Below are 25,697 nucleotides of genomic sequence, written 5' to 3'. Positions count from 1 at the left end.
CGGCTACGCACGACCACCCCCGGGGGCGTCTCTATGTGGTGTTCTATGAGGTTAGTGCGACCGGGCAGGGGCGAGAACACATCCGAAAACTCGGCCTGCAACTGGGCGACCTCCGTGAGTTGGGTCGGGGAGAGGTGGTCTCCACAGGGGACCGGAGAGGTACGTGATGCCAATGTCCCTTTTTGAACCTCCGGCCCCAGCTCCGCCTTCTCCGGAACTACCGACACCAACGCCACGGGGACCTCCTCGTTCCAGAGTTTTAGCAGATTGAGGTGGTAGATCTGTAGCGCCCCACCCCTGTCTGTTCGCCTCACCTCATAGTCGACGTCCCCAACTCGCCGTGTGACCTCAAAGGGCCCTTGCCACTTGGCGATCAATTTGGAGCTCGACGTGGGCAACAGTACGAGTACTTTATCTCCCGGTGTGAACTCTCTAAGGCGCGTACCCTTGTTGTACAGGTGGGCTTGCCGTTCCTGGGCCTGCCGCAAATTCTCCTGAGTTAGGTGGGTGAGCATGTGGAGTTTTGCGCGCAGGTCCATAACGTACTGAATTTCGTTCTTACTTTGTGAAGGTCCCTCCTCCCAATTTTCCCGCAGCACGTCCAGGATGCCGCGTGGCTTACGCCCATATAATAATTCGAACGGGGAGAACCCCGTGGAGGCTTGGGGGACCTCTCGCACTGAGAACAGCAAGGGTTCGAACCACTTATCCCAATTACGTGCGTCCTCACTTACGAATTTCTTAATAATATTTTTGAGGGTGCAGTTGAACCGTTCCACTAAACCGTCCGTTTGTGGGTGATATACGCTGGTGCGGATCGGCTTAATCCCCAATAACCCATACAGCTCGCGCAGTGTTCGTGACATAAACGTAGTGCCTTGGTCAGTCAGAATCTCTTTCGGGATTCCAACTCGGGAGATGACACGGAAGAGTGCCTCTGCAATACTGCGTGCTGAGATATTGCGCAGAGGCACTGCTTCCGGGTATCGCGTTGCATAGTCCACCAGAACTAATATAAAGCGGTACCCTCGTGTTGACCGATCTAATGGCCCGACGAGATCCATCCCAATTCTCTCAAACGGGGTCTCGATTAACGGTAGAGGGCGCAAAGGCGCTTTTGGAATGGCCGCTGGATTTACAACCCCGATTCCAAAAAAGTTGGGACAAAGTACAAATTGTAAATAAAAACGGAATGCAATAATTTACAAATCTCAAAAACTGATATTGTATTCACAATAGAACATAGACAACATATCAAATGTCGAAAGTGAGACATTTTGAAATTTCATGCCAAATATTGGCTCATTTGACATTTCATGACAGCAACACATCTCAAAAAAGTTGGGACAGGGGCAATAAGAGGCTGGAAAAGTTAAAGGTACAAAAAAGGAACAGCTGGAGGACCAAATTGCAACTCATTAGGTCAATTGGCAATAGGTCATTAACATGACTGGGTATAAAAAGAGCATCTTGGAGTGGCAGCGGCTCTCAGAAGTAAAGATGGGAAGAGGATCACCAATCCCCCTAATTCTGCACCGACAAATAGTGGAGCAATATCAGAAAGGAGTTCGACAGTGTAAAATTGCAAAGAGTTTGAACATATCATCATCTACAGTGCATAATATCGTCAAAAGATTCAGAGAATCTGGAAGAATCTCTGTGTGTAAGGGTCAAGGCCGGAAAACCATACTGGGTGCCCGTGATCTTCGGGCCCTTAGACGGCACTGCATCACATACAGGCATGCTTCTGTATTGGAAATCACAAAATGGGCTCAGGAATATTTCCAGAGAGCATTATCTGTGAACACAATTCACCGTGCCATCCGCCGTTGCCAGCTAAAACTCTATAGTTCAAAGAAGAAGCCGTATCTAAACATGATCCAGAAGTGCAGACGTCTTCTCTGGGCCAAGGCTCATTTAAAATGGACTGTGGCAAAGTGGAAAACTGTTCTGTGGTCAGACGAATCAAAATTTGAAGTTCTTTATGGAAATCAGGGACGCCGTGTCATTCGGACTAAAGAGGAGAAGGACGATCCAAGTTGTTATCAGCGCTCAGTTCAGAAGCCTGCATCTCTGATGGTATGGGGTTGCATTAGTGCGTGTGGCATGGGCAGCTTACACATCTGGAAAGACACCATCAATGCTGAAAGGTATATCCAGGTTCTAGAGCAACATATGCTCCCATCCAGACGACGTCTCTTTCAGGGAAGACCTTGCATTTTCCAACATGGCAATGCCAAACCACATACTGTATCAATTACAGCATCATGGCTGCGTAGAAGAAGGGTCCGGGTACTGAACTGGCCAGCCTGCAGTCCAGATCTTTCACCCATAGAAAACATTTGGCGCATCATAAAACGGAAGATACGACAAAAAAGACCTAAGACAGTTGAGCAACTAGAATCCTACATTAGACAAGAATGGGTTAACATTCCTATCCCTAAACTTGAGCAACTTGTCTCCTCAGTCCCCAGATGTTTACAGACTGTTGTAAAGAGAAAAGGGGATGTCTCACAGTGGTAAACATGGCCTTGTCCCAACTTTTTTGAGATGTGTTGTTGTCATGAAATTTAAAATCACCTAATTTTTCTCTTTAAATGATACATTTTCTCAGTTTAAACATTTGATATGTCATCTATGTTCTATTCTGAATAAAATATGGAATTTTGAAACTTTCACACCATTGCATTCCGTTTTCATTTACAATTTGTACTTTGTCCCAACTTTTTTGGAATCGGGGTTGTACTAACTGGCATTCGCGGCATGCCGTACACCACCTACGGACATCGCCGCAAATCCCCGGCCAATAGAATCGGGCCATTATTCGGGCTAGTGTTTTATCCTGCCCTAAGTGTCCAGCCATGGGATTAAAGTGAGCCGCCTGGAATACCAATTCCCGGCGGCTCTTTGGAATCAAAAGCTGCGTGACTCGCTCTTTAGTTTGAGTGTCCTGCGTCACTCGGTATAATCTATCCTTCATAATCGCGAAGTAGGGGAAGGACGGGGTGGCGTTCGGCTGGAGCGTTTGACCATCGATTACTCTCACTTGGTCAAACGCATGCCGCAGAGTCTCGTCTCGCGACTGCTCTAATGGGAAATCCGCGAGGGATTCCCCAATAGAGAGAGGAGGGGCCGGCGGCTCCTCACTCTGACGCGGAGATGACGTAGACGGCTCTGTGACAGCTGCTCCCGCCAAAGCGACACCGGGACCTCCCTCTGTCAAATGGCAGGACCCACTCTCTACTAGGCGCGTCATTAAACCCCGAAATCCCGGCCAATCAGTCCCCAAAATTAAAGAGTGGGTAAGGCGAGGATTAACCGCCGCCTTCACTATAAATTTTTCCCCTCTGAAAATAATGTGGACCAACACCAAAGGGTAGCGGTGAACATCCCCGTGCACACACAACACCCTCACCCCTTGTGCTCCCCCCAATGCCTCGTTTTGAACCAGGCTTTGGCGAATTGAGGTCTGATTACAACCAGAATCCACCAACGCCTGATATGTAGCCCCTTGGATACTCACCGGTATGCGATACGCTCCGGCCCGATCGAGGGCGGCCTCTGGCGCGTCGGGGATCCGAACCACCGCGCCCACTTCCATTGTTGTGCACTGCTGTTGAAGGTGGCCCGGCTCCCCGCAGCGCCAGCCAACCGGCCCGGGCTTTCCCTCTGCACCGGTGATCTGGGGTTCACTCACCTGAGGTGGGGGAGAGACAGACACAGAAGGGAGAAACGGGAGGGGCACCGCGGGTGCGGCGGGCCGGCTGGGGTGGGGCCGGCCCCCGCCTCTGCGGTGGGGGAATGGGGCGAGGACGGGACACAGGAGGAGGGGGAGAGAGAGAGAGAGGAGAGAAGAGAAGATGCCCTCTGCCGTCCTGCCACCGGGACAACCGCCAAATGGTCCTCCGCCAGCTCGACTGCCTGATCCAGCGACGCCGGGCGGTGGCACCGGACCCACTCCGCAGTTCCTGCTGGCAAGCGAGCGATGAACTGTTCCAGCGCCACCTGGTCGAGGATTCCTTCGGCGTCGCGGTTGTTGGCCCTCAGCCACTGCCAGCAGGCGTCCCGGAGCTGCTGGCCAAACGCGAACGGCCGGCCGACTTCCTCCAAGCGCAGCGCGCGGAAGCGCTGGCGCTGCTGTTCTGGAGTGCGCCCCACGCGCTGGAGGACGGCCCGGCGGAGGTCCGCGTAGGCCAGCCGGCGGTTGGCGGGGAGCTGTAGTGCGGCCAGCTGTGCTTCTCCCGTGAGCAGGGGGAGGAGGCGCGCCGCGCGCTGCTCCATCGGCCACCCCGAGGCTTCGGCAACTTGCTCAAAGAGCGTGATGAACGCCTCGGGGTCATCCTGCGGGCCCATCTTGGTGACAGTGAGGGGAGACGGGCCCGCGGCAGGAGCGCTGGTGGACCCCGCCGACGCGAGGAGGTGCCGGGACGCCTGTCGATCTTCTTGTTGGGCCAACACCAGGGCCTCGAACCGCTCTTCTTGCTCCTTTCAGAGGGTGAGTAGCGCCTGGTGCTGGCTTTGCTGGGCCGTGGCAAGGGCGTGGACCAGTTCAGCAAACGGGGAGGACTCCATGGGGCTGAGAGGCTGCTGTGCTCCAGATTCCCGGGTTTCGGCACCACTGTAGAGGTCAAAGCAGGTGGGTGGAGCACAGAAGTACGGCAGGACAGAACTGAGTTCAAAAAAACTATTTATTGTGTTCCTTTTCAGTTAAACACACACACTCCCAGTCACCCAGACACACACAAGTCGTCTGGTGCAGGAGAGAGCTCACTTCCTCTGCTCTCTCTCTCCTTATATAGGGCGTGGTTGCTGGGAAGACACACAAACAGGTTAATTGCTCTCAGGTGAAGTGATTCTGTCACTTACCTTCCCTGACTCCGCCCTCCTGTCACAGACCGGCGCTTGACCACGCCCCCGCTGCCACAGTCCCACTCATTCGTCATCTCATATACATGTCCAGTAAATTTGTTAGCACGCGATTTAATGTGCAAATTAGGAGTAAACCTCACGTCCACTCCAGATGGACTAACTATTGAAGTAACTGAAATGTGCGGTGTGCAGTATGGGTTTGGAAGCCCCCTGTATGTGTATGTCTGGTGGCTCTGCTCAGATCAACTCACACAAACTCCCAAACACGTACAGCTCGCACACTTGAACACCTTATCAGTTGACACAGATTATATGAAAGAGGAAGAGTTGCATTGCACAGCACATGTTCACCAAGGGCAAGATGTAGAGTTTGAAAAGACTTGGTTTGCAGACCCCCACGCACATGAAAGACTGACCCTCAAAACTACATATTGGTCTAAACATTATTGCGCTGTTTCCCACAGAAATTTTGGAGACTATGGGGACAGCCCATGGGGCGGCGGTGGGCATGGCATGCATGTCCAGTTGAATTGCAGGGGTGCGCAGGGGGTTGTTTAGCGCGTGGCGCGCGTATCTGGTTGAATTGCAGGGGTGCGCAGGGAGTTGTTTAGCGCGTGGCGCGCGTGTCCGGTTGAATTGCAGGGGTGCGCACTCCTACAAAAAGTCCTACAAAACAAGGACTTCTAGCTCTGCTGTATGTCAAAAGTGACCCTGACAAATGCCTGCCCTATTTACAAAGGCCACACCCTGCACTTGTGCATTTGATTTTTCTTGGCTTTGAGAAGAAAAAAAAAAAGAGTTCGAGTGCCCTTTCATAATTTATATCTTCTGGTTGTGGCCCGTTAATGGAAATCCTTAAGCAGGCGGCCAGGTGCTCTCCTTGCAGTCTGTTCCGAAGGTCTGTTTTGACCTAAAATGGCAAACAACTTGTTACTACAATGTGATTTGTACAGCTCACTCTGAAATATTTAATTAAGTGAAAGTGAGATTGAACTTAGGTGGGATTTGAGCATAAAAACAATGGGTAAATGTAAATTGAAATTCACATCACTGGTTTGCCTGCAGATGTCCTTACCCTGTTCATTGTGGAAAAGTCTCTTTCACAATTCACGCTCGACACCGGCACAACAAGGGCAATCACTGCTAAGTGGCTGAGTAATGCGTATATCTGCCCCCATTCATCGCACTCACTTGCTAGGAGTGTTATACCAATTTGACATCCTGACAAAGACAGCAAGCAGTTGATGTTAGGCCTACCTCAGTCACTACCTCTTCATCCTGAGGTGAATTTCGATCCCTCTTTTTGAAATAATTCAAAATGATCATGATCTGAATTAACAACAAAACAAATTTAGCATCAGTTTAATAAGGATCGGAGATTTTCTGTTACAGCTGTAGCGTCTACAATAAGGCTGACATCATCACCTGACATTCAACGCGTTGCATTAAGGCCTACGTTAGTGGAGAAACGCTCTTCATCAGCAAATTTGAAAATGATCAAATTCGAGTCAATAAATTAATTTAATTAAGTAACTAACATTACATTCCCTTAATTATGTGGCCTAATAGCTTCACCTTTAGAAGGTAGCCTATTAGAAAAGGCTAAAAATAATTTAACATCTTCCGTCTCACCAGTAACAAATCACGTTAAAGCTACTAGCACTAATTCTCAAAAGTGGCATCGAAGTTCGCTCTCTGTTAGAATAGACTACTTTTCCCTTTTAACATGTACATGCAGACCTAGATTAGTTTATCGCTGCTGTCACTTCACGTCTCCATCACTTGGATAGACTGCGCACATACAATGTCAAGCGGGAAGCACTTCGCCGGTGAATTTGGAAACGACCTGATCCTGGTAGGATGATAAAGTTAATTTGACGAATTAGATAACTACGTAGGGCGAACTAATATTGCCTCAAAATAGCCTACTGTTGCCTTACAGAAAAGGTAGGTTTGCCAGTACGAAATGGACAAAGTAATTTTACTGAAACAATACACTTAACGTCATCCATCATTCAGTCCCCCCAGGATTTTGCAGGCCTTTTTTGTGACTGTTGCGGGCTAAAATGTCTGATGTTGCGGGGGGGGTTCCAAAAAAATTGCGATGAAAGTTGCGGTGTTTTTTTAGGTTTTTGTTGCAATTACATTGCGGGAAGAAGTGAAAGTTGCGAGAAATTGTTGCGATTTTCTCTTTTTGTGATTAAAATTGAGTGATATGTTAAATATTAAGTTATTACTGAAAAACTATTGATTAAAAAAACAAAGACACTGAGAAATGGTCCTATAAACAACTTACCAATATAAAAGATTACCAGGACTACAAAAATGCAGAAAAATAGGCTTTACTTATCCAAATGCACCTGTTGGTTCAAAAGTTAAAGTTCATAGAACCTCACAGCACAACATGAAGTTACCTTAAAATATAATATAAATGCCTCAGCTTTCATGTAAGAAAAAAAACTATTAATACTAGTACTGTGTGCAAGCAGTCTCTCCTGAAGACTAAATCAAACAATAATTATAAACTAATAAAATAAATGGCTCAGGCTTCATAGAAAAAAAAAAAACAATTTGAACAGAATCTCACAGTATGATGCTGAAGTTGCCTAAACAATGGAAAATAAAATATCATTTTGGCAAAAATGTTGGCATCCATTAATTTCTTGTATTAAGTAAAAAAATAATGTAAAGTGCACACAGTCCTTCACTGTAAACATAACACTTTCAGTAACAGAATTTAAGCCTACATAAACACTGACTCGCACATGCAGTGTTGCCAGATACTGCTGACGTTTTCCTGCCCAAAATATGTTCAAAACCCGCCAAAATGCACTTAAAACCGCCCAATTGGGCGGGAAACCGCCCAATCTGGCAACACTGCACACATGCTTCTCTTGAACGTATACACGGAAGAAAGGCGGAAGGTAGTTTGTCGACGTCACCTCAAGACGACGCCAACGATTGGTCAAATTTGCAGGAAAGTTGCAGTGATTGGATATAATTGCAACACCGCCCTGAATTCGCAGGGATTGGTTGAATTTGCGTGGAAGTTGCAAATCGCAACATCGCGAAATCCTGGAGGGTCTGATCAATGTGCTCTCCATATGCCTATAAAGCACAATAGCATAGCCTAAATGTCATCTTCTCAATCGTGTCAAAGGCTACATAAAGTTGTATAAACTTACCTTAACATGTAGATGCAGGCAGGATGTAGCTTATCAGAGTTGTCTCCTCACGCTGTCTCAGATAGGCAACGCACGCAATGTCAGGCCGGGTGCGTCAGTGTCGCCGTGCGGGCGGGCGGGCGCAGACTGAGACTATGGCAGCCCAAATTAGACTATGGCGGGCCGCCATAGTCTCGTCAATGTGTGGGAAACACTGCGCTGTGCAGGTCCATTTTACTCGTTGTCCGAAGAACTGCATCAATGTTCATCGCAGTGTTCTCAAACGTTATACGCAGCCTCGTGTCAGAGGACTCTGAGGTCGGCTGCTGCCAGCATGATTTCTTTGACATCATTAATTCTATACCCCATGTCTCATTAACAAAGCCACGAGCCGCCCATTGGAAAGATGTGGGGAAGTGGGTCAAGAAGTGTGCAGTCAATGGCAATGAATGGTCCCAAACAGAGGACCCTAGTGTGTTGTTTTGCCAAAGGCTTGGGGTCTACAAACAAAGTCATGCCATGTGTGTGCATGTTAAGCGCAGTGTGGTATTAGCCACTGATGACCGGGATCCTGGGGACCCCGGCCATAGTGGCCTGTTTGTCTCTGTTTCCACAGGCATAACTCCAGCAGAGGTGCACCCCAAATTGGCGGGAGTTCCAAATTCCGTTTGGGCGAAGGGTAAACATGATATAGGCCTAATAAAGAATGCTGAACCAGTGGTGATCACCCCAAATCAGATTTCAGGCCTAGACAGACCCAGTACCCACTCAAACCAGAAGCAATCGTAGGTATAAGACCGGTCTTTGATTTGTTGCTGAAGGCAGGTGTAATTGTCCCTTGCCCGAACTCTCCAGTGCGCACTCCTATTTTTCCAGTTAAGAAGGCAAGAAAACCATCCCAGCCCGATGAGTGGAGGTTTGTCCAAGATCTGCAAGCAGCCGATGCTGCGGTTGTTCCACGCGCGCCTGACATCCCTAACCCATACACCATTTTGGGCCAGGTGCCCGCTGACAGTAAGTGGTTTTCAGTGGTGGACTTGGCAAATACGTTCTTTTCTATTCCTCTACATAAAAATAGCCAGTACTGGTTTGCCTTTATGTATGATGGTCGTCCATACACTTTCACTCGTTTGTGCCAGGGTTACTGCGAGTCCCCAACCATATACAGCCAGTGCCTCAGAGACAGCCTCGCTTCGTTAACTTTGTCACCAAGATCAGCTTTGCTGCAGTATGTTGACGATTTAATGATTTGTGCCCCAACTAAAGCTCAATGTGAAGATGACACCGTAACGCTACTGCGACACCTCGCTAAGGAGGGTCATAAGGCTAGCCTCACAAAATTACAGTTTGCAAAACATAAGATGCATTTCTTAGGGCATGACATCACAAGGGAGGGGAAAACGCTGTCTGCGGACAGAGTCTCAGCTATTCAGAAAATTCCCAAGCCGATCACTGTGAAACAAGTTTTATCATTTTTGGGTACGTGTTCCTATTGCAGAGCATTCATTCCGAATTATTCCATCCTGGAAAGCCCAGTGACAGAGCTTGTGCATGGTTCATCCCTCACCGCTTCGTCACCTGTCATATGGACACCAGAGGCTGAAGAAACATTCCTGGCCCTAAAAGGCGCCCTGCAGACCACAACTACGCTGGGACTGCCTGACCCCAATAAACCATTTGTTCAAACTGTAGATGAAAAGGAGGGTTTTATGACCTCTGTTCTTTTGCAGAAACACGGGGATAGATTGAGACCTGTAGCCTACTTCTCCAGCAGGCTGGATCCAGTGGCGGCTGGACTTCCTGTTTGCCTGCGTGCAGTTGCTGCAGCTGAAAAGCCGGTAACTGCCTCCAGAAATATTGTGGGGTATTCTAACCTAACCCTTTTGGTCCCACATGCTGTCTCCCTGCTTCTGTTGGAGAAAAAGACATCACATTTGTCAGCACAGAGATAGTTGAAGTATAACACTGTCATACTTGATATGCCTAACATCATTGTGAAACGTTGTACTGTTCTGAATCCTGCCTCTCTTCTCCCTATAGAGGACGATGGAGAGCCACATAACTGTGTTGCTCTCACCAACGATTTTTGTTCCTCCAGGGCAGACTTAAAGAGCGACCCTTTAGGAAATCCAGACATGGTCCTCTATGTGGATGGTTCAGCCTCCAGAGACTCAGAGACGGGAAAGAACAAAGTAGGTTTTGCCATAGTCTCAGATCACAAGGTCCTCAAAGCGTCGTGGCTGCCCTCAAACTTGTCGGCGCAGGCCGCAGAGCTCTGTGCCCTTATCGAGGCATGCAAATTGGCTGCAGGGCAATCTGTCAATATTTTTACGGACAGTAGGTACGCATTTGGCGTAGTGTACAATTTTGGCACCATTTGGAAACACAGAAATTTTCTCACTAGCACAGGATCTCCCATTGCACATCATAAATTGGTCTCTGAGTTGTTGGATGCTATTCTATTCCCTAGAGCCATTGCTGTGTGTAAGTGTGCTGCCCATACTAACAATACTGATCTTGTGTCTCAAGGGAATGCCAGGGCAGATGCAGCAGCTAAGTGTGCAGCCTCAGCTTCCAGTTCACCCTCTAACCTTGCTTTTCCTCAGGTTTCTACCCCCTCTTTACAGCTAGCGGACCTTCAGAGCACTGCCACCCAGGATGAGAGACAAGTCTGGAAACGGGCCGGCTGTATCTTTGTAAACTCGGTCTGGGTTTGTCCCTCAGGCCGTCCCTGTCTACCAAAACACCTGCAAAATTTCTATGCAAAATTGGCACATGGGCGGCACGGTGGTGTAGTGGTTAGCGCTGTCGCCTCACAGCAAGAAGGTCCTGGGTTCGAGCCCCATGGCCGGCGAGGGCCTTTCTGTGCGGAGTTTGCATGTTCTCCCCGTGTCCGCGTGGGTTTCCTCCGGGTGCTCCGGTTTCCCCCACAGTCCAAAGACATGCAGGTTAGGTTAACTGGTGACTCTAAATTGACCGTAGGTGTGAATGTGAGTGTGAATGGTTGTCTGTGTCTATGTGTCAGCCCTGTGATGACCTGGCGACTTGTCCAGGGTGTACCCCGCCTTTCGCCCATAGTCAGCTGGGATAGGCTCCAGCTTGCCTGCGACCCTGTAGAAGGATAAAGCGGCTAGAGATAATGAGATGAGATGAGATGAGAAATTGGCACATGGGCTCACCCATGTGTCAAAAAGGGGGATGGTAGCAGAAGTAACAAAGAGATGGTTCACAAAGGGGTTTTCAAATTATGCTGTGAAATTTTGCAAGCAATGCTTGATATGTGCACAACATAATGCAGGTCAAGGTATCAAACTAACTCAAGCAGCACACCCAATACCAGACAAACCATTTGATCATCTCCAAATGGACTTCATTGAACTGACACCTAGTGAAGGGAAAAGGTATTGCCTGGTAATCGTTGACATGTTTTCAAAATGGGTTGAAGTATTCCCCACAGCTAAACAAGATTCAGAGGCGGTAGTCAAAGCACTCCTGAGAGATATAATTCCTAGGTAGGGTATACCTAGCAAAATCTCAAGTGACAATGGAACACCCTTTGTTAATGCAGCCCTAAAGAAAATAGGAGCATTCCTAGGGATAGACCTGAAACAACATTGTGCCTACCATCCTGCCAGTGTGGGAGCAGTAGAGAGGGAAAATGGGTCCCTTAAAAATAAACTAAGCAAAGCTTGTGCAGAACAGGGCTAGGATGGACAAAGGTCCTCTCTGTAGTACTCACACAAATGAGGATGCAAACTAGGCCTAAACATGGGTTAAGCCCATTCGAAATTCTGTTTGGACGAGTACCCAACACGGGGATAGGGCCAGCTCAAGGAACACTGCCGGACACCACACTGTGTGATGATGCAATGTTGAATTATTGTGCAACGTTGTCCTCTGCTTTGAAATCTATCCACAAACAGGTAAAAGAAGCACTTCCCAAACCCGCTGAGGGACCTCTGCACGATCTACAACCAGGGGAATTTTTTAAAAGGAGTTGTCTGTAGGTGTGTGTGTTTTATGTTTACAACACATAGGTCTACATTAGCGCACGCGCGCTTGTGTGGTTATCTCTGGCCATGCCCCTGCGTGAAAGTTACGCAGTATCACTGTCCTGTCCGTGGTAATAATCAGAACCGGCTCTGTAATGATAATGCGCGCGTTCTTCTCTCCCTCTGTGGTCGGATGTGTTGAGCGATGTGAGCGTGGGCCTTGCGCAGCTACGCTGAGCCAAACGTAACCTATTGTAGGCTTCTAGGCTAATTACGTGCTTACACTGTAAATGCTTGACACGTATTGCAAATAAAATAAGAGTGTTTTCCTGGCCAACGATAAGGGTAGGGTTGACAGGTAGCCTATGAGGGGCCTAGCCCCTGGGCCACGGGTGTTGATAAAGCGCCCCTGCGGACATGGAGGAGACCGAGGAACCTGTGGTGGATGACCCTGCAGAAAACGCAATTTCTTCCAGTAATGAAGTGCACCCCTGGCCCTACATACGTGATCACTTCAGCTTCATAGAGAAAAGGGGTGACAGTTTCATTATGCAATGCAGATTATGTGTGCCCAAGAAGACAACCATTGCGGCATACAAAAATTCGACATCTAATCTGCGCAAGCATGTTGAGATAAGTATTGTCATTAATCACGGGCGCAGATAGAGGGTGGGATTCGTCCCACCCAGATTTAAATTCACCTCGTTCGGTCCCCCCCACTTATAGGGAGGAAAAAACGTCTATGCTGTCTTTCTTTGCATAAGGCAAACCTCACGGAAAAATCAAAAGACTACCATTCGGTTTATTGAGGTGCACAGCAGTACATACATAGTTGCAACAACTCACATAAAACAAAACAAAGACTGATATACGGTTGGTTGAGCTGCGCAGACTGCACAGGTTGCGAGCTCAAGCTTGGTTGCTATGGTTACCCACAACAAGTTTGACAGGCATATCGGGGTTGGGGTTGGTTTGCTGGCAGCTTTGTCCCCCCCAGTTTTTTGTCCCTCCCAGTTCAAAAAACGTATCTGCGCCCCTGATCATAATGTTTCCTTTCCATAGTAAAACCGACAATAGGCTGGTTATATTCCAAAAATAGTGGATGGCATTGCTAATGTTGAAGTAGCAACCTGTTGGTACTGTAACATAACGGTAACTAGTCTGTTATTCGGTTGGCTAATCATGCAAGCAAGTTAGCTCGCCAACCTGACGTGATCAGTCCTCCTACCATTTCTACATCCAACAGGCCAGAAAGGAATACTAAGCAAAACAAATAATGTTTGAATTGAATTGTTCAATAACACACAGTGCACACAGGCAAGCTACGAGATTTCGGTGCAACATTTCACTTTCATATTTCGTGTACAATGCTTTGTGTGTGGTCAGGGCGATGTAAACGACATGACTGTGTGTATTGACCTTTTTTGTTTGTCTCAGTTTTAATGCAGCATTATCCTAAGCATTCAATTTGATACACTTCCTTTAAATAAAACATCTGGGTTGAGATGTACATATATCCTTGTTTCCTCTTCTTTTTCATTTTTGCGCAACACAATGGAGGTAGAAAACACCCATTGTTAAAAGTAACGTTTTACTTTTACTCAAAGTACATTTTAAATGATCTACTTTTTACTTTTACTTGAGTAGATTTTTTGTCTGGTAACTTTACTTGTACTTAAGTAAAATTTCATCAGAGTAACAGTACTTGTACTTGAGTATAATATTTTAGTACTCTTTCCACCTCTGGTCACGGGCAGAGTGACGTGGATCCATGCTAGCCACTGCAGGAGGGTTCCTGAACCGGCTGAGCAGGAGGAAAAAGAAGGCCTAAGTGACCCAGACGCTGACTAAAGCTCGTGAGGAAGAAAGGCATCACTACATGGAACTGAGCGCAGCAGCACAGTTACGCTGTTGCACCCTCAATAGAGAAGAGTATTTTAGTATCTAGTCAGTAGACTGGTTTCAGAAGTCCCAAGTTTCTCCAAGCTCCGGTGAGGTGGGATGAGGGCTGATAGGGCGTGCCCACCCTCTGAGCACCAATACACATCAAGAAGGGCAAGGGTTAACTCGGAGACCTAGTTAACATAAAATGAAGGGGGTAAGTCATTATAAACTAGGTCCAGTCGTGGGCCTGAGCATCCTGATCCTGCTGGGGCTCACGGGAGGATTCGTGTGGTGGTCGATACAGGGAACCCAGACTGACACAGAGTTGAGACAAGGGAGACATCCAACTCATAATTTGTATTGGCGGTATGCTAATTTTACAGCTAAACAGGCTAACAGGTCAAATTGTCTAGTTTGCTCCACCCTGCCACACACCGTTACACAACCATTCGTGTTTGAGATCGCCAACACAACTGATGAGAATACTGCGCAAGCATGGCGAGCCGTGATGGAAGCTGTCTGTGATGGTGTAAAAAAAAAAAAGAGTGTAATGTCACGTATCGAGGTGGGGGAGACGACCCAAGAGTAGAAATTAGTGTAAATGAACCAGGAAAGGGGATAAATTATACCTTATGCGCAGGCCGAAAGGGCGATCCAAATTCTACCCCCGTGGGGAAGGTCAAGGAAACTAGGTGTTCAACCGTTTGCACAGTGCAGGGTTCAGTCCCAAATCCAAATGTGACCTGCACAGGACGAAGTGCACTCTGTACAAGCAAGGCAGAAAAGCGACAATAGGAGGTAACTTAGGGCCAGGAAGGAGTCTAACTCATTTAGCAGGTCCAATCTTTTATTACCCAGGCTGGCAGTGGAAGTGTGGTCACCATGTGTACAACTTCCTTCCGGTAGATTGGAAAGGCACATGCACCCTGATCCAATTAGATGCCCACCTAATAATAGCAACCCCTGAGACGAGTGGCAGATGGCGCAGAAGCGTCGACGATGATTTTCCTCCTCCAGAACATCAGCTGCAACCCAAGGTGAAGAAATTCTTCCAGGCACTGTTTCCACAGTATGGGATAACACAACTCTGGAATGAACTTGAGGTGGTGCATTATAGACTGGCACAGTTCGTGAATTCAACCATAGAGGCCATGGAGGGCGTGAGAACTGAATTGACCGCGCTCAGATTAATGACAACACAGAATCGCATGGCCCTTGACATCCTTTTGGCAGAGGAAGGTGGAGTGTGTGTCATGATAGGAGAACACTGTTGTACGTACATTCCTGAAAACGACGGGAATCATGGTAACATCACTGAGGCACTGAACAAGATGCGCAAGGTTGCTGAACAATTACGAGCAGACGAACATGGAGGAAACGAAAACAGCTGGTGGCGTTGGTTTAGTGGATGGAAGACTCTGATTCCATCCACCATACCGGTCCTGGGCTTAGTGATTATGATGCTGTGTTTGCTCCCTGTTTTCTGTCAACGTTGTATGTCTGTGTTTCAGAGGCAGCTGACAAATATTGGTTACCAGATGGTGAAAATAGACCCAGACGACTTGCCTGACTGGCCTCCAAACACACATGAAGACTATAACCCACCGTTCGATGATATCAGCACAGCTGACATGAAATTAGCCCTAACTTAAACACTTTCATTTGTGGTTGTTTCCTGTTCTATTGTTTCCTGATCTATGTATATAGCTTGCTAGCATTAACTTAAAACGTCTATGTCTTACAAAAACAGCCTTAGCATTATCCCTGTACACTCAATGACGTGTTAAGTCGAATCTCTCTGGGAACTCTTACCACTGAAATCGTGTACATTTCTTTCTTTAGCAATTATTATCCTGTAGGACAAAAAGGGGGGAAATGTGAGGGAAATTTAGTGGATGAACATTCCTATTCTCTGTGTTTCTGTGTGTTGAACTCAAGTGGCCTAGTGTACTGAGAAAGTTGTTTTTCCCATGTTGTAATCGCCTTTCTGTGGCCTTGGTGGTGATAAGCAGGGTGCCTGAGTCAGCGCTCGAAACTAACGGTGTCCCGATGTCCCGGGGACCATAAAAAATGTCATCGGGACACAAAATTATCATATCTGGGACAATCCCAGGACAATGGAAAAAAATAGATCTAGAAAAAAAGTTCTACATTAATATTATTTACAAAGCCGTAACACATACGTAGACATTCACCTAATTTGTCAATTTTAATTTTAAAACGTTAACAGCGAAAAATACATAGTAGCTACACTTTCGATGCACCTGCATCCGTAGGCTACAGAGCAGCGCACTCTGTTCTAGAATCTTCGGCCGGAGTCCGCATTATATGGACTTGGAATGGAATTGCTACCGCACACGCTGCGCCGACTCTTGCCAGAACAAAAATGCTTAAGTGGTTGAAGCGGACTGACCGCGGGGAAGAAACTGAAAGCCCAGACATAGCTAACGTCTCCGGGACCTTCAGGATCCAAAGTGTCATCGCCTGGTCTGCAGGCAACGCTAGCAACTGAATGAACTTAATGAGCACTGTTAGACACGTTATAAAATACAACAGGAATGATGTGGATGATATTGACGGAAGATACCGTTCAACAGAATAAGTGAGTTTTCTTGGTGTCTTTCTAGTTCAGAAAGTTTAGTCAGTCAGCAGCACAACTAGGCTCGGACCTGGCACTATGCTGATGTTGCTAACGTTTGCACCCGGCAGCGAAAGTTCATAAAATGGATAATGGAAAGTTCATAAAAATGGATAACGGTAATGGATAACGGAAAGTTCATAAAAATGGATAACGGTAATGGTGAAAATTATAAGTTGGCCTTATAAGTGCCAACAGATATTCAAGGTATAAGTAGATGAAATGAACATAAAAGGGGTCAGGCCTGGCGCCAGGAACAGTTTACTAAGGGGGCAATTAGAAATCGCAAGGGGGCAAATATTTTTTCATATAGTGTGTAGTAGTGATGGCGGTCTGACAACGTGTTTCAAACAATTAACTGCGCCAACCACAAAACCACGGCCCCGAAGGTTGCTTTAGTCCGGGAAAATCATGTGACATATTACCAGGGCAGTTGCACTTTATCAGCACCCGTGCCCACCTGTTAACCCTCCCCTCCAATTTTCTCACAGACACGCGTTACAACCGGAAAGATGCCAAACATAAAACAACACACAAACCTACAGGCAAGTCCTTTAAATTTAAAATACATACAAATAGCTCCGCGGCATGAAAACAAAACGTCAATGCAAGTCTAAGGTACTTGGCTCGGCGGCCAAAATCATAATTTAAAAAAATCAACAGACCCCGCGGCTGCACCAGTAATAGCCTTCCTGACTCGCACCGAGTCAACGCTAACCACTTAATCCGCGATCCCAGTTTAGGCGTGTAGGGGACAAAACACTCTGAAGTGATGAATTTTCACCCCCGCTGCATGGGGGGTGACGTCAACGACACATATTCTTACACTATTTGCGCACAAAGCGGACCATATATGAACACATACACCAACATAAACGGAGATAAACTTAGCCTACAAAGAAAGAAAATGGATTCACAATATTGTGATTGAATTCGTTTAATTCAGTGGGGGAAAGACTACTCCCGTAAACTGACTGCATATTGCAAGATATTGCAGAGACAGTGCACTTGTAAGTGTACATGTAAAACGCCCGCCCGCACGACCCTTGTCCTCCTTATCACAGGTCTGTGTGTGCGCAGCTGTGTCAGCATTTCACATATACACCCACAATAACTAGTCCCCAGTAGTTAGGATTGATACATATGTCTAAAACAGGGTTAATATTAAATTCAGGCTTTTTGAAATAATCCTACCTTAATACAGTTGAATTCTACGATTGCAACGTAAGAATCATAACAGCCAATCAGATTTGTTCTACCGTGCCAGTTTTAGTAGTGATTTATGTGAAATGTATTTTTGTGCAATGCGCAACCACTTAATATTTCGTATTTCAAAAAATGCAAATTATTAATACGTCTATAATACATTATATTTTCATAAGAAAACAATTAAGTGATCTGAGTATCCGTTGAGGGGGCGGGGCTGTAGCCATGAGGGGGCGACGCCCCCTTTCGCCCCCCCATGGCGCCGGGCCTGAAAGGGGTCTTATTTTCAACTAAAGTGTACTGCAGATGTAGGGAGTTGAAACATTTTCTGAATGAGCTAGTTGGCCCCTTTAAATAAACGGGTATCTATTCATACAGTGAGATCGCCAAAGTTTAATAAACTGAAAATGCAATAACTGTAATTTTGAAGTAGATGATGTATTGGACATGTGTCGCTTGTGTCTTGTGACTTATTGTAAAAATGATATAAAGGGTTCAAAATTGCATAGTTACAAATATAATAGTAACTTCATATGATAATATTAACCACTGGTTATTTCAGAGAGGAAAAAATGGGGACACTATTGCTTCCTTTCGGGACAATACAACACAGAATTCGGGACCACTGGGGGACACAAAGAAAAAAAGTTAATTTCGAGCCCTGGCCTGAGTTCTCCTTAACTATGCATCTGCCTGCACATATCGGAGCATTCCAGGTGCACGCTTTAGCAAAGCTTCATAGAAAATCTTGAGCCAATCACGTACAGGTGCGAGCAGTAAGCAAATATCTTCAGAGTATAATAGAGAACATTCCTAAGAAACAACTCAGAGTGCACTCTCAACATCACTAGAGGTGGTGTTTTGTTTTTTTCTTTCCTTTCTTCTTTTCCCTTTCCTATTTTATATATCTGTTTTATATGATCTATTATAATAAATAACTGAAAAGACAACTGCTAACCATTCTGAAGTGTTTATTAGAAGTTTCCATTACACGCCTAAATTAGTGCAATCCAAAATAATGTTCTGGATGGAATCTGGGATGAAAAGCTCAAAAGAAGACTTGATGTCCTGCACACGAGAAACCACCATCCGTGTCGGCCCTGGTTGCATCTTTATCACATTGGCAGCCATGCATGGTGGCTCAGTTCTTGGGCAAGAAAACCATTCAATTTCTCAATTTTTTGACATCCATATTTCTTTACCTGTTAGCTGCTGACAGGCTGGTCCTGGGGCTGGCTGCTGACGGGCTGGTCCTGGGGCTGGTTGCTGATGGGTTGGTCCTGGGGCTTGTCTTCATTTTGGGACTGGCTGATGCTCCATCTCATCCTCTTCTTCAAAGTCACTGTCAGACTCTGAATTTTCAGAAATGTGATCCTCACATTCTGAAACTTCTTCCTCTACATCATCATCAAAAGCTTCTCTCTCTTCCAAAATCATTTGCAAGGCCATCTGAGCAGAGAATCTTTTGGCCATCTTGATCAGTTGCGATAAGGAACCACATTTCGCCCCCAATTTACGGGACCCTCTGTCTCACAGCAAAGTGAGAAAGTTGCTCACAGCATGTCAGAAGCTTGAAAACCAAGCTCTTGCTCTCATAAATAAGCCCTTAAGAGAGAAGCTGGCCTTTTCTCTCTTACCTTATTTTTTTCATATGCTGGCTGCCCCTCAAAGAGAAGTACAGTTGTGTTGGAAGAGGCTATTGCCTTGCCACTGTTTGTTCTCTTGTTTTGTGTTTGTCGTGAATATTAGGTAACATGTAGCTCAGGGCACAACACTAGAATAATAGAAGTCAAGGTTAGATGTCTGGTGAGATGTTTAAGCAGTGTACCTTAATGTTAAGTGAAATATTAACCAATGTGGTTAACCAATGTTTCCAGAAGAGTTTTACTGTGTTATCTGGGTAAATATTATTAATCTCTCTAGGTAAACCTTTGCTAACGCTGTACAGCAGTACTTATTTTTTCTGCTGCCAAAGTCCAGATTCTTATTTCTGGTTCCAGGGTCAGCCTGCATCTTTTGTGTCATATTGTGCTGCTTACTAATTTTGAATTACTACAAGGTGCAAATTTGTCAGCAATACTGGATTAACACATTTATTTAAGACTAAGTTGTCAGTTCTGTGACTGTTAGTTGAGTGCATTGAATTTTGGACAGCCCTACTCCAGAACATGACCTGATGGATAACTGATAGTCAAGTGTTTACATTATTAGCTGGCATTGTTTTAACAGCTAGCTGTTGTGAATTGTAGTTTGCATTGTACATTTGTGGATGTGAATGTTGATAATGTTTGATCTGCCCTAAGCTGAATGCATCTTAAAAGTTTTGTTTTGTTTTTTTAAATCCTTGTTTTCAAAGTGTTTCAGTAACATGGCATGCTGTTGTGGCAGACCTATATTTTTAATGTGCCAGTTTTTGCTGCGAAAAAATGTAAAAATGAGCATCAGATGTGCACATTTACATTATTTAGAAATGCCATTTTAAGCATTTTCATGTGGACTTGAATGATATCAAACATTCAAGTGTTTTTCTACTGTTTCATGTTCAAAATAAACATGATTGAACTCATTCTGTTTATCTTTACAGAAGACAATTAGTTGTCAGCTTTTATTGTTTGGAATTCTTATGATGTAGAACTCACAATCTTAAGCTTTTATACAGTGATGCTTGAAAGTTTGTGAACCCTTTAGAATTTTCTATATTTCTACATAAATATGACCTAAAGCATCATCAGATTTTCACACAAGTCCTAAAAGTAGATAAAGAGAACCCAGTTAAACAAATGAGACAAAAATATTGTACTTGGTCATTTATTTATTGAGGAAAATGATCCAATATTACATATCTCTAAGTGGCAAAAGTATGTGAACCTTTGCTTTCAGTATCTGGTGTGACCCCCTTGTGCAGCAATAACTGCAACTAAACATTTACGGTAACTGTTGATCAGTCCTGCACACCGGCTTGGAGGAATTTTAGCCCATTCCTCCATACAGAACAGCTTCAACTCTGGGATGTTGGTGGGTTTCCTCACATGAACTGCTTGCTTCAGGTCCTTCCACAACATTTTGATTGGATTAAGGTCAGGACTTTGACTTGGCCATTCCAAAACATTAACTTTATTCTTCTTTAACCATTCTTTGGTAGAACGAATTGTGTGCTTAGGGTCGTTGTCTTGCTACATGACCCACCTTCTCTTGAGATTCAGTTCACGGACAGATGTCCTGACATTTTCCTTTAGAATTCGCTGGTATAATTCAGAATTTATTGTTCCATCAATGATGGCAAGCTGTCCTGGCTCAGATGCAGCAAAACAGGCCCAAACCATGGTACTATCACCACCATATTTCACAGATGGGATAAGGTTCTTATGCTGGAATGCAGTGTTTTGGTTTCTCCAAACATAACGTTTCTCATTTAAACCAAAAAGTTCTATTTTGGCCTCATTCGTCCACAAAACATTTTTCCAATAGCCTTCTGGCTTGTCCACATGATCTTTAGCAAACTGCAGACGAGCAGCAATGTTCTTTTTGGAGAGTAGTGGCTTTCTCTTTGCAACCCTGCCATGCACACCATTGTTGTTCAGTGTTCTCCTGATGGTGGACTCATGAACATTAACATTAGCCAATGTGAGAGAAGCCTTCGGTTGCTTAGAAGTTACCCTGGGGTCCTTTGTGACCTCACCGACTATTACACACCTTGCTCTTGGAGTGATCTTTGTTGGTCAACCACTCCTGGGGAGGGTACCAATGGTCTTGAATGTCCTCCATTTGTACACAGTCTGTCTGACTGTGGATTGGTGGAGTCCAAACTCTTTAGAGATGGTTTTGTAACCTTTTCCAGCCCGATGAGCTTAAACAACGCTTTTTCTGAGGTCCTCAGAAATCTCCTTTGTTCTTGCCATGATACACTTCCACAAACGTGTTGTGAAGATCAGACTTTGATCAATCCCTGTTCTTTAAATAAAACAGGGTGCCCACTCACACCTGATTGTCATCCCATTGATTGAAAACACCTGACTCTAATTTCACGTTCAAATTAACTGCTAATCCTAGAGGTTCACATACTTTTGCCACTCACAGATATGTAATATTGGATCATTTTCCTCAATAAATTAATGACCAAATATAATATTTTTGTCTCATTTGTTTAACTGGGTCCTCTTTATCTACTTTTAGGACTTGTGTGAAAATTTGATGATGTTTTAGGTCATATTTATGCAGAAATATAGAAAATTCTAAAGGGTTCACAAACTTTCAAGCACCACTGTACATATGAAAAATTGGTTATCTGAAGAAAACAATCAGTGGGCATGACTTTTATAGTTCAGAATTCTTAAGATGTAGAACTCTCAATTTTAAGTTTTTATGCATGTAAAAGTTAAATTATCTGAATGAAAGATAATTAGTTGCCACAACTATGGATGATTTTCTTCAAAATTTAGGATTTTGAGTTGGCCTCAAAACTTAAAAAAAAACTCTACTCTAGTAAGTTGCCTTGAAATTTTGAATTTTCCTAACTTTTTCTTTTTTTTTTTACAATGTATCTTGGGCATAGTGGCACTGTTGCCTCACAGCAAGAAGGTTCTGCGTTCGAGCCTTGTAGCCAACGGGGGGCTTTCTGTGTGGAGTTTGCATATTCTCCCTGTGTCTGCTCCGTTTTCCCCCACAGTCCAGAGACATGCAGGTTAGGTTAACTGATGGCTCTAAATTGACTGTGCGTGTGAATTGTTGTTTGTCTCTATGTTAGCCCTGCAGTGATCTGGTGACTTGTCCAGGGTGTACCCTGCATCTCGCCCATAGTCAGCTGGGATAGGCTCCAACTTGCCTGCGACCCTGCACAGGATAAATGGTTACGGATAATGGATGAATGGACAGTGTATCTTTCTATCTGTGGACATGCATATAATATTTCTTTATTTCCGTTTTTTCTCTTTATTATAAAAATTTTCTGTTTCTTATCTTTTTTGAGTATTTCAGTGTACACAGAATGGTATAAAAAAATTGAGTGAGCAACAATTATGTGGGTGTAAATGCCTTATTGATGATAAAGGTCAGAGGAAAATGGCCACAATGGTTCAAGCTGCCAGGAAGGCTATCGTAACTTAAATAATCATTCTTTACAACTGTGATGAACAGAAAAGAAAAAAAAATCTCAGAGTGCACAAAACATTGAACTTCGAGGTGGATGGGCTACAGAAAACCACATTGGGTTCCACTCCTGTCAGCCAAGACCAAGAGGCTCACCCAGCTGGACAGTGAAAGCTGGGGGGAATCACCTTTTTCCAGTCCTCAGCTGTCCAGTTTCAGTGAGTCTGTAACCAAGATAGCCTCAGAATTTTTTTTTTCTTGGCTGACAGGATTGGAACCTATTTTGAACCTGTAAGTCATTCAATACATACGGGTCAAATTCACCTGCAGCAGAACAACCTAAACTTTTCAACGCAAATGCAAACTCACCTTCTCAGTTTGTCGAACCAGTGTCCCCTGATGGCTCCGAGTAAATGAGGATCAGATAAAACGAGAGCGCGAACAGGGATCCGTTCCTCCGCTATCTCCGGCCACGAGCATCGCAGAATAACAGGGAAATAGACCACATATTCACAGAATATAAACACGCAACTCAGCGTAACAACGACCCATACCATCAGACTCCATTTATTTTTAGAGCGCGCTCCCTGCATGCTTTCGGCTTTGAAGCAATAAAAAAAAAAAATTCAACACTGAGTCGTACAAAACGAAGGCACAAAGGGCAGAAAGCAAAGCGAGTCCTTAACAAGATCGTAGACCTGTGATGCGCAGGCAGTCCTCCAATGCTTATCCGTATGCAAGCTTAAACAAAAGAACATCTATTTGTACCACGTCTATATTCGATTGCGTTGCTTTTAGCTATGAGCCAGCTCGCTCATCTCACTGTCTATACTGCAGGCGTGATGACAGGGGTCCCTCATGACGTCCTTCATGACGTCATTCTTACCGAACGTTATTTTGAGGACACAACACCAAAACGTGAATTTAGAGAGATTAGAGTGAAATGAATGTACTTTATCCCCTGTTCTCCTGATACATAACCAGGTGTATATATATATATATATAAATAAATAAAATCCATCCAAGGGGCGGCACGGTGGTGTAGTGGTTAGCACTGTCGCCTCACAGCAAGAAGGTCCTGGGTTCGAGCCCCGGGGCCGGCGAGGGCCTCTCTGTGTGGAGTTTGCATGTTCTCCCCGTGTCCGCGTGGGTTTCCTCCGGGTGCTCCGGTTTCCCCCACAGTCCAAAGACATGCAGGTTAGGTTAACTGGTGACTCTAAAATTGACCGTAGGTGTGAATGTGAGTGTGAATGGTTGTCTGTGTCTATGTGTCAGCCCTGTGATGACCTGGCGACTTGTCCAGGGTGTACCCCGCCTTTCGCCCATAGTCAGCTGGGATAGGCTCCAGCTTGCCTGCGACCCTGTAGAAGGATAAAGCGGCTAGAGATAATGAGATGAGATGAGATGAGAAAATTCATCCATCTATCCATCCATCCATCCATTATCTGTAGCTGCTTATCCTGTCCTACAGCATTGCAGGCAAGCTGGAGCCTATCCCAGCTGACTGTGGGTGAGAGGGGTACACCCTGGACAAGTGGCCAGGTCATCGCAGGGCTGACACATAGACACAGACAACCATTCACATTCACACCTACGGTCAATTTAGAGCCACCAATTAGCCTAACCTGCATGCCTTTGGGGGAAACCGGAGCACTCGGAGCAAACCCACGCGGACATGGGGAGAGCATGCAAACTCCACACAGAAAGGCCCTCGTCAGCCGCTGGGCTCGAACCCAGGACCTTCTTGCTGTGAGGCAACAGTGCTAACCACTACACCACTGTGCCACCCCTTTTATATATTAGTGCTGTCAAAGTTAACGCTATAATAACGCGTTAACGCGATCTCAATTTAACGCGATTAAAAAAAATAGTGCCGTTAACACAAATTCTAATTTGGCCCTGTGAGTCACCCGTAGTTCCTGTTGAGGCTTGTCGCGCGCTGCTTCAATAAGAGTACGTGTGAGTGATGGAGAAAGGCATAGACATATAAACATCCTCGCCACCATATTGGATGGGGTAAAGTGGAGAATAAAGATGCCTCATTCATGTGCTGCGTTTAACTGTATCAACAGGTTTACCGTCCAAACGAGATCACATGGGATTACCTTTCACAGGTGAGACTGGAAAAATACTTTTCAATACTGTTCCTTCAGTCTTCAGGTTCCCAGCTCATCTCCACCGGGGAGGTGTAGAGTTATAAGCAGTGAGAATTAGATAATACAGTGCCACACTATGATGAACATTTTTGAACGTATGATGAATGTTTTTATTTTTGTTATCTGTTTTTTTCCTTCTTTTATGGCAAATACTTCTCTTCAAAAGAAACTAATGAAGAGTAAAATAAAACATTTTTTATTTTCACAGTGATATGCACTTTATTTTTCATCCCTTGGTTTTCTCATCTAATATGGAAGTTATGGATGTCAGTGGCTGTGACAAGATGTGTTATGCTCTGCAATAAAAAAAAAAAAACATTGGTACAAAGCAAGCCCTTTCACTTTTTTATGCTGATAAGAGAATTACAATGGTTTTTGATGTGACAAAAATGTGCGATTAAATTGCGATTAATCGCAAGTTAACTATGACAGTCGCGACATTAATCGCGATTAAATATTTTAATCGCTTGTCAGCACTAATATATATATATATATATATATATATATATATATATATATACACACACACACACACACACACACACCTGGTTATGTATCAGTATCAGGAGAACAGGGGATAAAGTACATTAATTTCACTCTAATCTCTCTAAATTCATGTTTTGGTGTTGTGTCCTCAAAAGAACATTCAGTAAGAATGACGTCATTAGGGACATCATGAGGGACCTCTGTTATCACGCCTGCA

The 25,697-nt window shown here is 45.0% G+C and overlaps 1 protein-coding gene across 1 annotated transcript in view; it reads right to left on the bottom strand.

Annotated features, from left to right (window-relative positions):
- Positions 1 to 23,473, bottom strand: part of mppe1 (metallophosphoesterase 1) — a 170,869-nt gene extending 147,396 nt beyond the window's left edge. The window contains exon 1 of the mRNA XM_060900896.1: positions 23,208 to 23,473. Within this exon, the coding sequence (XP_060756879.1) occupies positions 23,208 to 23,431 (224 nt within the window). The 5' untranslated portion in view covers positions 23,432 to 23,473. The remainder of the gene's footprint in view (positions 1 to 23,207) is intronic.
- Between the last annotated feature and the right edge of the window lie 2,224 nt (positions 23,474 to 25,697).

The sequence above is a fragment of the Neoarius graeffei genome, chromosome 19 (genome assembly GCF_027579695.1).
Source record: "Neoarius graeffei isolate fNeoGra1 chromosome 19, fNeoGra1.pri, whole genome shotgun sequence".
Lineage (NCBI taxonomy): Eukaryota > Metazoa > Chordata > Actinopteri > Siluriformes > Ariidae > Neoarius > Neoarius graeffei.
The sequence above is the reverse complement of the archived record's forward strand: the minus strand, read 5'-3'. Positions and strand labels throughout refer to the sequence as shown.